Genomic DNA, 13,070 nt, shown 5'->3' on the forward strand with positions numbered 1-13,070 from the left:
AATCAGGAAGTGCCGCATTTTTTGAAACCGCCTCATGGCAATGACTCCTTATATGGCTGTGAAGGAGCTAGGAGTCAGCTTACATTTTCCACGTTTTCCCCAAGGTGTCTGCAGCATTGTGACGTATTTGTAGGCATATCATTGGAAGATTGACCATAAGGGACTACATCTACCAGGTGGTCGCTTGGTGTCCTCCGTCGCAATTATTGCATAATCTCCAGCTGCAGTATTTTTCCGTTTGCTTCTGATGAGAAGCCAACTGCCACCACTGATAGATTATCGAATAGATATGTGAAAAACACCTTGAGGATTGATTCTAAACAACGTTTGCCATGTTTCTGTCGATATTATGGAGCTAATTTGGAAAAAAGTTCAGTGTTGTAAGTGACTGCATTTTCCGGTCTTTTTCTTAGTCAAACGTGATGAACAAAACGGAGCTATTTCGTCTACACAAATAATATTTTTGGAAAAAATGAACATTTTGCTATCTAACTAAGAGTCTCGTCATTGAAAACATCCGAAGTTCTTCAAAAGGTAAATTATTTTATTTGAATGCTTTTCTTGTTTTTGTGAAAATGTTGCCTGCTGAATGCTAGGCTTAATGCTATGCTAGGCTATCAATACTCTTACACAAATGCTTGTGTAGCTTTGGTTTAAAAGCATATTTTGAAAATCTGAGATGACAGTGTTGTTAACAAAAGGCTAAGCTTGTGTTTGAATATATTTATTTCATTTCATTTGCGATTTTCATGAATAGGAAACGTTGCGTTATGGTAATGAGCTTGAGGCTATGATTACGCTCCCGGATACGGGATTGCCCGACGCTAGAGGTTAAAATAACATCAAAATGATCAGAAATACAGTGTAGACATGGTTAATGTTGTAAATTACTATTGTAGCTGGAAACGGCAGATTTTTTAATGGAATATCTGCATAGACGTACAGAGGCCCATTATCAGCAACCAACACTCCTGTGTTCCAATGGCACGTTGTGTTAGCTAATCCAAACGTATCATTTTAAAAGGCTAATTGATCATTAGAAAACCCTTTTGCAAATATGTTAGTACAGCTGAAAATTGTGTTCTGATTAAAGAAGCAATAAAACTAGCCTTCTTTAGACTAGTTGAGTATCTGGATCATTATAATTTGTGGGTTCGATTCCATGCTCAAAATGGTCAGAAACAAAGAGTTTCTTCTGAAACTCGTCAGTCTATTCAAGTTCTGAGAAATGAAGGCTACTCCATGTGAGAAATTGCCAAGAAACTGAAGAGATCGTACAACGATGTGTACTACTCCCTTCACAGAACAGCTCAAACTGGCTCTAACCAGAATAGAAAGAGGACTGGGAGGCCCCGGTGCACAACTGAGCAAGAGGACAAGTACATTAGAGTGTCTAGTTTGAGAAACAGATGCCTCACAAGTCCTCAACTGGCAGCTTCATTAAATAGTACCCGCAAAACACCAGTCTCAACATCAACAGTGAAGAGGTGACTCCGGGATGCTGGCCTTCTAGGCAGAGTTGCAAAGAAAAAGCCCTATCTCAGATTGGCCAATAAAAATAAAAGATTAAGATGGGCAAAAGAACACAGACACTGGACAGAGGAAGACTGGAAAAAAAGTGTTATGGACAGACTAATCTAAGTTTGAGGTGTTCTGATCACAAAGAAGAACATTCGTGAGATGCAGAAAAAATGAAAAGACGCCATCTGTCAAGTATGGTGGAGGCAATGTGATGGTCTGGGGGTGCTTTGGTGGTGGTAAAGTGGGAGATTTGTACAGGGTAAAAGGGATTTTGAAGAAAGAAGGCTATCACTCCATTTTGCAACGCCATGCCATACCCTGTGGACAGCGCTTACTTGTAGCCAATTTCCTACTACAACAGGACAATGACCAAAGCACAGCGCCAAACTATGCAAGAACTATTTAGGGAATAAGCAGTCAGCTGCTATTCTGTCTATAATGGAGTGGCCAGCACAGTCATCGGATCTCAACCCTATTGAGCTGTTGTGGGAGCATCTTGACCGTATGGTGTCTTTGGCTATGCCGGATTAAGTGATATGACATGCTATTCTATAAAATATATATATATATATATATATATATATATATATATTACCTGATTGAGCTAATCCTGTAAATGTAATTAACTAGAGAGTCGACACCACAAAATAATATTTATAGAGCTGTTATCTTCCGAATAAACTCTTAAAGACCTAGTAATATTTTACATCAATAGCAGTCAATATTAATCGTCATCTTAATTCAGTCTCATCTGAAAGTTGTAAATTCTTGGTTATCTGCACGAACCCTGGCTAACAAGTTGAATCAGCAATACAAAAATTGGGTTAAATTATTTATTTACTAAATACCTAACTAATCACACAGAATTACACATACACATAATTAAATCATAACTTGATTACAAATGACGTCATAAAGGAAAACGTCCCTTTCAGGCGGAACAGATATAACAGCTTGTTACACAAAGGAAAAGGGCTGGGTTTGAGTGAAAGAGCGGGAAGACTGAGGGACACAGGGAGAAGCTGTGCTATCGTGAATACAGTATCTTATGCATTCTAAATTACCGCCCATTTGGAAAAGGAAAATGCATTAAATATTTACTCTGAGCTGCGCTTCGGTAGGTTGGTGGTAGATGGAAGGCCGTGTTGCCAAACCGAGTCTTTGACCGAGTCTCTGGTTGTCAATTGGTTACATTGCAGTAACGTCGTTGGGTGATAGACGGGATACTCTGTCTGTTACTTCCTAAACCTTGTTGCATCTGCTGTTGCTAACTCAACGGCTAGGAGGTGTCACTTCTGTAGTGAATAAGAGTTCAAAGTTCATACCATTCGCAACCAAAGCTCACGCTGATGTTGGCTTCGTTCTGTAGTTATTATCTGAACCATACTGGAAGCAACAGGAAGTTATATTGTCGTCAAGGGCTTATATAGGGCTTATATACGAAGGGAGAGGAGGGCATGTTTGAAAAGTTTTATTGCCCATGTCCCTTCACAGGGGCGGGCCACTGATTGAGCAGCCCTATCTTATGAAAACCCAAATCTCACATTTTAGAAGCTAACCCACATTTAATCTAATCACGAATAATTTCATATTCAAACATTTAAATTGAACAACAATTCCATGTGAATCCGATAACTCTGATGTGTAGACTTTCCACTGTAGAGTTTATGTCATCTTATCATTGATGAGAATGTCTCAGATGACAACCGAACTGACATCATATTCATTAAGTACCACCGCATACGTTCAATTGATCGGATTGCCAGAATATAGTTAATTTCCCCCCACCTTCTGATGTTCCCAGAATCTCTATGTTAAACAAGGGTTTCGCAAATGTAACCTCAGTAGGGTAGAGAGAGGAAAAAGGGGGGAAGAGGTATTTATGACTGTCATAAACCTACCGCCCATGCCAACGTCATGACAGTAAGTAAGAAGTGCCCATCAAGCCAATCCAATTTGTGGGAGGTGCTTCAGGATGCTTGGGGTGAAATCTCTTCAGATTACCTCAACAAATTGACAACTAGAATGCCGAAGGTCTGCAAGGCTGTAACTGCTGCAAATGGAGGATTCTTTGACGAAAGCAAAGTTTGAAGGACACAATTATTATTTCAATTAAAAATCATTATTTATAACCTTGTCAACGTCTTGACTATATTTCCTATTCATTTTGCAACTAATTTCATGTATGTTTTCATAGAAAACAAGGACATTTCGAAGTGACCCCAAACTTTTGAACGGTAGTCTAATTAGAGCAGTAAAAATAAATGTTTTGTCATACCGGTGGTTTATGGTCTGATATATACAACGGCTGTCAGCCAATCAGCATTCAGGGCTCGAATCGCCCAGTTTATAAAAATAGTTATGTACAGTATTTATAGAGTGCTGCCCTATTCCCATCTCACCCTGGTAGGCTGGTTTTTGTAGGAGTCCCAGCTGGTGAAGGGTTCCTGAGGTCCTGCTTGGTTGCCCCCTTGGTTGCGACCATGGTTGTGAAATGACCGTGGGGAGTCCTGGTGCCAGCCATGGGTCTCATAAGCCTGGTCCTTCTGGTCCCAGGGTCGTGGTGCTAATCTCTGGTCCTGCTGAGGGCCCCTGCCCTGGGCATGGAAGGGTGGCCTGCCCCCCCTATGTTCCAGAGAGAAAGAAGGAATCACTACATTAGGGTGACTGTGGACTTTCTACACACAATGTAAGATCTGAACAATTGAGATGTTTCACTCACCTGTCTGAATAAATCTTGTTTAGGTGGTGAGATTGGTTGATTCCTCCATTGAACCTACAGTAGAGAAAGGAGGGATACCATTGGCTCAGCACAGACTACAGAACAAGAAGAAGGGTTGTGATTGGGTCAGTAGGGAGTGGTGCAAGAAGAGAGCTCACCTATTTGGAGGGCCCCAGGGGCGACTGTTGACGAGGGCCCATGTTCCACTGGAAGGTCCTCCAGCAGGGTAGGAGTCCCTGGTGTTACGGCCAGAATACTGCTCTGCTGGGTGATACATCCAGCCTGAGAAAGGACAAGCACACACTTAACACACACCATGCATACATAATATACACTCGCACAACTGCTTTAGGAACTTCAGGGAACAGATTTTCAGAAGTTAATAATTGGAAATACTGTATCTATAAACACAGCAACGGATCTACAGAATAATGAGTTAAGATAGAACATGAGCAAACATACATGAACACACACTTTAGTATACAAGCAAGGCGAATGACTGACATGAACACACACTTTAGTATACAAGCAAGACGAATGACTGACATGAACACACACTTTAGTATACAAGCAAGACGAATGACTGACATGAACACACACTTTAGTATACAAGCAAGACGAATGACTGACATGAACACACACTTTAGTATACAAGCAAGACGAATGACTGACATGGACACAAACAGTAAAAAAACAACTGTAAAATAAACAAAAACTTAAAATGTTTTTTTTTCCTGCTAGCACTAACTTTATTGAGAAAAAATGTACTTACTAGCTGTGATATGTGGTTGTCTCACCTAGCTATCTTAAGATGAATATACTAACTGTAGACGCTCTGGATAAGAGTGTCTGCTAAATGAATAAAATGTACTGTACACAGAGGTAGAAATACTCCCCACACTTGGTCTGTGTCTGGAAAGCCCTCCACTATAAAACTGAGGGTTACACAACCCGTCTGTCTTTCTTATACTAACTCTAATTCACAACCTAGAGAGAGAGAGAAAGGGTGAAAGACTGTTCAGTGTTCAGTTGCTAAACTATAAAATAATGTTCCGTTTCTAAACCACAAAAACAACATGTAGAAATCAATCATGAGCCACATCATGCTTGACAATCAGTCTCTGTACAGAGTCTCTACACCAGGGGTACTCAACTCTTACCCTACGAGGTCCAGAGCCTGCTGGTTTTCTGTGCTACCTAATATTTAATTGCATACACCTGGTGTCCCAGGTCTAAAGCAGTCCCTGATTAGAGGGGAACAATGAAAAAATGCAGTGGAACTGGCTTCGAGGTCCAGAGTTGAGTTTGAGGGCTCTACACTGTCAGTGGTGGGAAAAGCACCCAATTATCATACTTGAGTAAAAGTAAAGATACTTTAATAAAAAAAGTGAAAACAATCCTGTAAAATACTAAATGAGTAAAAGTCTAAATGTATTTGGTTTTAAATATACTTAAGTATCAAAAGTAAAAGTATAAATAATTTCAAATTCCTAATTAACTTGTTATGGCTGGGGGCAGTATTGAGTAGTGTCATGACGTTGGCCTGGGGGTAGGTTTATGACAGTCCTAAATACCTCTTCCCCCCTTTTTCCTCTCTCTACCCTACTGATGTTACATTTGCAAACCCCTTGGTTAACATAGAGATTCTGGGAACATCAGAAGATGGGGGGAAATGAACTATATTCTGGTAAACCAACCAACTGAACATATGCGGTGGTACTTAATGAATATGATGTCAGTTCGGTTGTCATCTGAGACATTCTCATCAATAATAAGATGACAAACTCTACAGTGGAAAGTCTACACATCAGAGTTATCGGATTCACATGGAATTGTTGTTCAATTTAAATGTTTGAATATAGAATTATTGGTGAAGAGAGGAAATGTAATTTTAGCTTCCAAATGAGAGATTTGGGTTTTCAGAAGGTTAGGGCTCTGCTCAATCAGTGGCCCATCCCTGTGAAGGGACATGGGTTATAAAACTTTTCAAACACGCCCTCCTCTCCCTTCCTATAGAAAGCCTTGACGACAATATAACCTCCTGTTCCGAGGATGTGAGGACGACGTCCGATGTCAGAATGGTTCAGATAATAACTACAGAACGAAGCCAACATCAGCGTGAGCTTTGGTTGTGAATGGTATGAACTTTGAACTCTTATTCACTACAGAAGTGATACCTCCTAGCCATTGAGTTAGCAACAGCAGCTGCAAACGAGGGTTAGGAAGGAACAGACAGAGTATCCCGTCTCAACGACGTTACTGCAACGTATCCAATTGACCACCAGAGACATTCTTCAAAGGACAAAGGACTCGGTTTGGCAATACGGCCTTCCATCTCAGAGTAAATATTTATTGCATTTTCCTTTTCCAAATGGACGGTAATTTAGAATGCATAAGATACTGTATTTATGATAGCACAACTTCTTCCTTCAAACCCAGACCCTTTTCTTTTGTGTAACAAGCTGTCATATCTGTTCCGCCCACTAGGGACGTTTTCCTTTATGACGTAATTTGTAATCAAGTTATGATTAATTCTGTGTATGTGTAATTCTGTGTGATTAGTTAGGTATTTAGTAAATAAATAATTAAACCCAATTTTGTATCGCTGATTCAACTTGTTAGCCAGGGTTCGTGAAGATAACCAAGAATTTACAACTTTCAGATGAGACTGAATTAAGGTGACGATTAATATTGACTGCTATTGATGTAAAATATTACTAGGTCTTTAACCTTTTGTAACTAGGGGGCAATATTTTCATTTTTGGATAAAAAAATTTCCCGTTTTAAACGGGATATTTTGTCACGACAAGATGCTCGACTATGCATATAATTGACAGCTTTGGATAGAAAACACTCTGACGTTTCCAAAACTGCAAAGATATTGTCTGTGAGTGCAACAGAACTGATGTTACAGGCGAAACCCAGATAAAAATCCAATCAGGAAGTGCCCCATATTTTGAAAGCGCTGCATGCCAATGACTCCTTATATGGCTGTGAATGGGCTACGAATGAGCTTACGCTTTCTACGTATTCCCCAAGGTGTCTACAGCATTGTGACGTCTTTTTACGCATTTATGATGAAGAATAGCCGTAAGGGACCACATTGAGCAAGTGGTCACATGATGGCTCCCGCAGAATATCTTGCGTAAAGTACCGAAGTAGACATTTTTCCAATCGCTTCTTATGAGAAACCAATTGTCCCGGTGGATATTTTATCGAATAGATATGTGAAAAACACCTTGAGGATTGATTCTAAACAACGTTTGCCATGTTTCTGTCGATATTATGGAGCTAATTTGGAAAAAAGTTTGGCATTGTAGTGACCGATTTCTCAGCCAAACGTGAAGAACAAACGGAGCTATTTCGCCTACAAAAATTATCTTTTTGGAAAAAAGGAACATTTGCTATCTAACTGGGAGTCTCCTGAGTGAAAACATCCAAAGTTCTTCAAAGGTAAATGATTTAATTTGATTGCTTTTCTTATTTTCGTGAAAATGTTGCCTCCTGTTAGCAGAGCCTAGCATAGCATTATGCCATGATAAACTTACACAAATGCTTGTCTAGCGTTGGCTGTAAAGCATATTTTGAAAATCTGAGATGACAGTGTGATTAACAAAAGTCTAAGCTGTGTCTCAATATATTCAATTTGTGATTTTCATGAATAGGGACATTTTCTAGGGATATTCGGAAGATAACAGCTCTATAAATATTATTTTGTGGTGCCCCGACTCTCTAGTTAATTACATTTACATGATTAGCTCAATCAGGTAATCTTAATTACAGATAAATTATTTTATAGAATAGCATGTCATATCACTTAATCCGGCATAGCCAAAGACACGACAGTAGCTTAGATGAATAAGGTGCCCAGAGTAAACTGTCTGCTACTCAGGCCCAGTTGCTAATATATGCATATTATTAGTAGATTTGGATAGAAAACACTCCGAAGTTTCTAAACTGTTTGAATGATGTCTGTGAGTATAACAGAACTCATATGGCAGGCAAAAACCTGAAAAAAATATCCCAATCAGGAAGTGGGAAATCTGAGGTTTGTAGTTTTTCAACTCATTCCCTATCGAATGCACAGTGGCTATGGGGTCAAATTGCACTTCCTAAGGCTTCCACTAGATGTCAACAGTCTTTAGAGCCTTGTTTTATGCTTCTACTGTGAAGTGGGGGCGAATAAGAGGGGAATGAGTCAGAGGTCTGCCAGAGAGCCACGAGCTGGCCACGCGCGAGTTAGCTTGAGTTCCATTGCATTTCTGAAGACAAAGGAATTCTCCGGTTGGAACATTATTGAAGATTTATGTTAAAAACATCCTAAAGATTGATTCTATACTTCATTTGACATGTTTCTATGGACTGTAACTGAACTTTTTTACTTTTCATCTGGGCCTAGTGATCGCGCATCAAAGGAGGTATTTGGACATAAATTATGGACATTATCAAACAAAACAAACATTTATTGTGGCACTGGGATTCCTGGGAGTGCATTCTGATGAAGATCATCAAAGGTAAGTAAATATCTATAATGTTATATCTGACTTCTGTTGACTACACAACATGGCGGATATCTGTTTGGGTTGTTTTGGTCTCTGAGCGCTGTACTCAGATTATAGGATGGTGTGCTTTTTCAGTAAAGCTTTTTTGAAATCTGACACAGCGGTTGCATTTAGGAGAAGTGTATCTATAATTCCGTGCCTAGTAGTTGCATCTTTATTCAATGTTTATTATGGGTATTTCTGTAAAGATTTTTTTATAGAAATATGAACTTTATCGAACAAATCATACATGTATTGTGTAACATGAAGTCCTATGAGTGTCATCTGATGAAGATCATCAAAGGTTAGTGATTACTTTTATCTCTATTTCAGCTTTTTGTGACTCCTCTCTTTGGCTGGAAAAATGGCTGTATTTTTCCGGGACTTGGCTATGACCTAACACAATTGTTTGGTTTGCTTTCGTTGTAAAGCCTTTTTGAAATCGGACACTGTGGTGGGATTAACTTCTTGGATATAGGGGGCGCTCTTTTAATTTATGGATAAAAAACGTGCCCGTTTTAAGCGCAATATTTTGTCACGAAAAGATGCTCGACTATGCATATAATTGGCAGCTTTGGAAAGAAAACACGCTAAGGTTTCCAAAACTGCAAAGATATTATCTGTGAGTGCCACAGAACTCATGCTACAGGCGAAACCAAGATGAAACTTCAACCAGGAAATGGGCAGAATTTTTGAAGCTCTGTTTTCCATTGTCTCCTTATATGGCTGTGAATGCGCCGGGAATGAGCCTGCCCTTTCTATCGTTTCTCCAAGGTATCTGCAGCATTGTGACGTATTTGTAGGCATATCATTGGAAGATTGGCCATAAGAGACTACATTTACCAGGGGTCCGCCCGGTGTCCTTTGTCTAAATTGGTGCGTAATCTACAAGCTGCATGCAGTCATCCAGTGATTGAGAGGAGAGAGGAGGCTTTCAACGAACGATATATCATAAAGAGATATGTGAAAAACAGCTTGAGGATTGATTCTAAACAACGTTTACCATGTTTCAGTCGATATTATGGAGTTAATTTGGAAAAAAGTTTGGCGTTTTGAAGACTGAATTTTCGCAAACGTGACGCACCAAACAGAGCAATTTCTCCTAAACAAATAATCTTTCAGGAAAAACTGAGCATTTGCTATCTAACTGAGAGTCTCCTCATTGAAAACATCTGAAGTTCTTCAAAGGTAATGATTTTATTTGAATGATTTTCTGTTTTTTGTGAAAATGTTGCCTGCTGATGCTAACGCTAAATGCTACGCTAGCTGCGCTAGCTGTTACACAAATGCTTGTTTTGCTATGGTTGAGAAGCATATTTTGAAAATCTAAGATGACAGTGTTGTTAACAAAAGGCTAGGCTTGAGAGCTAGCATATTAATTTCATTTCATTTGCGATTTTCATGAATAGTTAACGTTGCGTTATGGTAATGAGCTTGAGGCTGTATTCACGATCCCGGATCCGGGATGGCTCGACGCAAGAAGTTAACAAGAAGGACCAGACGGAAGACGTCTTCCAGTTACTAAAAGATCCCGTCCCACATGCTCCTGACTTCTCCCAAGAGTTCATTGTGCAAGTAGACGCCTCAGATACGGGGCTCGGCGCCGTCTTAGCTCAGGGTGAAGGCGAAGCAGAGAGGCCTATCTCTTTATAAGTTGGAAGCTCAGTGTTCAGGAACAGAGATATGCTACCGTAGAGAAAGAGGCCTAGCCATTAAGTGAGCCCTCGATTATCTCCGGTACCACCTACTCGGGCGTAGGTTTGCCCTCGTTACTGACCATGCTCCCCTCGCGTGGATGGCCAGCAAGAGAAACAATAACAACAGAATAGCCAGATGGGAATACAGACGCGCGACCAAGATGGTGCGTCTGGTGCCCGACCCTCCAGTCCAGTCCTGAGGGGGGAGGTATGTGGAAGGACCACCAGAGGGCAGGCTGCTCCCACTGACAGTAGCACAGCCCAGCATGTGAGTCAAGGTGATCAGAGGCAATTAAGCACAGCTGATGGTACTAATGAGCTATTCTCTTCTCCCTACAAGAGAGAGGAGGGAACTGGCAGACGGGGGAGAAAGAAAAGAGTGTTTGCTTCTCCAAGGGAGAGGACGTACCTTTCAGAAGGGAGATGAAGGGGACAAACTACCTCGATCCGGACCACCACCCGAAGGGACCTCTCCACGGACGGATCGTTAAGGCGGTGACACACCCATGATTTGTGTTATAGTTTAAAGATACTCTCCTTATGTTCCTTATTCTTGTAAAGAAGATTTGTGTTTTCCTTGGGAGATAATCCTTGATTGTGTTGTAGTGTTTAAGAAGAAAGAAATACCTCAAGAGAACTTTGTTCAATTAAGAATTAATTAATGAACTATTACCTCTACCTGACTCGTTTATTCCACCTTTCCGCTTTAGAGCAACCTCAAGATACTTGGTCCGCTTACATAATGTAAAGTACAGATAGCCCAAAAATATACTCAAGTAAAAGTAATTTACTTGCACCACTGTACATGTTAATGCACCTCCAACACTGCACTACAACTCCCTACAATGGTACACATTATAACTGCTATCGTCCACACGCCTACTTACCTTTAGGCACTGGTCCAAGATCAGCTTTACTTTAATAACAACAAAGAAATTAGTTGCAGCTACACACACACAACACTATCCTCTCCTCTCTCCTTTTCTGTTTCACTTTCTCTCTGTGTCTGCCTCCTAATCTGCTGGAACAGTAGTTTGTTTGGGGTGAGCAGGCAGGCAGTTTATCACCAGTCAACCAGACCTGCACCCTGCATCCAGCCCCTCTCTGATCACCAACTCCCAGCAGCAACTGCAGCCTGTGGCCAGCCACTGATAAAGGCCTGCCTGCCTGGTTCTCTGAAGAGGACGGATCATAGCAACCGCTTTAGTCTCCAACCATTCTAGTCTGGACATAAAGAGGGCCACAGAGATAGCAGGGAGGTAGAGAGAAAAGGGGGCAGAGCTGATTTGCAATTTATAGATGGAATATGCATGTGTGAGACAGCAACAGAAATGGAGAACGTGTGTGTATGAATGTACTTTATCTGAAAGTGAAAATGACTTTCCCATTTTTTTAATCTTATTTTTATTTCACCTTTATTTAACCAGGTAGGCCAGTTGAGAACAAGTTCTCATTTACAACTGCGACCTGGCCAAGATAGCGCAAAGCAGTGCGACACAAACAAAAACATAGGTACACATGGGATAAACAAACGTACAGTCAATAACACAATAGAAAAGTCTATATACAGTGTGTGCAAATCTAGTAAGATTATGGAGGTAAGGCAATAAATAGGCCATAGTGGTGAAATAATTACAATTTTGCAATTAAACACTGGAGTGATAGATGTGCAGAAGATGAATGTGCAAAGAGAGATACTGGGGTACAAAGGAGCAAAATAAATGAATAACAATATGGGGATGAGGTATTTGGGTGGGCTATTTACAGATGGGCTATGTACAGGTGCAATGATCGGTAAGCTGCTCTGACAGCTGATGCTTAAAGTTAGAGAGGGAGATATAGGTATTCAGCTTCAGTGATTTTTGCAATTTGTTCCAGTCATTGGCAGCAGAGAACTGGAAGGAAATGCGACCAAAGGAGAAGTTGGCTTTGGGGGTGACCAGTGAAATATACCTGCTGGAGCACGTGCTACGGGTGGGTGCTGCTATGGTGACCAGTGAACTGAGATAAGGCGGGGATTTACTTAGCAAAGACTTATAGATGACCTGGAGTCAGTGGGTCTGGCGACGAATATGTAGCGAGGGCCAGCCAACGAGAGCATACAGATCGCAGTGGTGGGTGGTATATGGGGCTTTGGTGACAAAACGGATGGCACTGTGATAGACTACATCCGATTTGCTGAGTAGAGTGTTGGAGGCTTCTTTGTAAATGACATCGCCGAAGTCAAGGATCAGTAGGATAGTCAGTTTTATGAGGGTATGTTTGGCAGCATGAGTGAAGGATGCTTTGTTGCGAAATAGGAAGCCGATTCTAGATTTAATTTGGAAAGAGTCTAGAAGGAGAGTTTACAGTCTAACCAGACACCTAGGTATTTGTAGTTGTCCACATATTCTAAGTCAGAACCGTCCAGAGTAGTGATGCTAGACCGGCGGGCGGATGCGGGCAGCGATCGGTTGAATAGCATGCATTTAATTTTACTTGCATTTAAGAGCAGTTGGAGGCCACGGAAGGAGTGTTGTATGGCATTGAAGCTCTATGATGTTATGATGTTTATAATAATGATAATACTACTCTGTACTAAAGCACAAT

At 40.7% G+C, this 13,070-nt stretch overlaps 1 protein-coding gene across 6 annotated transcripts in view; it reads right to left on the reverse strand.

The window, feature by feature from the left end:
• Positions 1–13,070, reverse strand: part of LOC112228164 (lysine-specific demethylase 6B) — a 37,075-nt gene that overhangs the window by 13,441 nt on the left and 10,564 nt on the right. For 5 of the 6 annotated variants that reach the window (XR_006080681.1, XR_006080680.1, XM_042311356.1 and 2 more), the window contains 3 exons: positions 4,402–4,525; positions 4,244–4,297; positions 3,924–4,146 (listed from right to left, as the gene is read on the reverse strand). Coding sequence is in view for 4 of the 6 variants with exons in the window: in XM_042311356.1 (XP_042167290.1) it covers positions 3,924–4,054 (131 nt within the window). In the remaining 2 variants the exon portion in view is untranslated. Of the gene's footprint in view, positions 1–3,923; positions 4,147–4,243; positions 4,298–4,401; positions 4,526–11,368; positions 11,510–13,070 lie in introns of those variants that run through there. The other variant, XM_042311359.1, reaches the window with a different exon arrangement.

This window comes from Oncorhynchus tshawytscha, linkage group LG33 (assembly GCF_018296145.1).
Source record: "Oncorhynchus tshawytscha isolate Ot180627B linkage group LG33, Otsh_v2.0, whole genome shotgun sequence".
Classification (NCBI taxonomy): domain Eukaryota; kingdom Metazoa; phylum Chordata; class Actinopteri; order Salmoniformes; family Salmonidae; genus Oncorhynchus; species Oncorhynchus tshawytscha.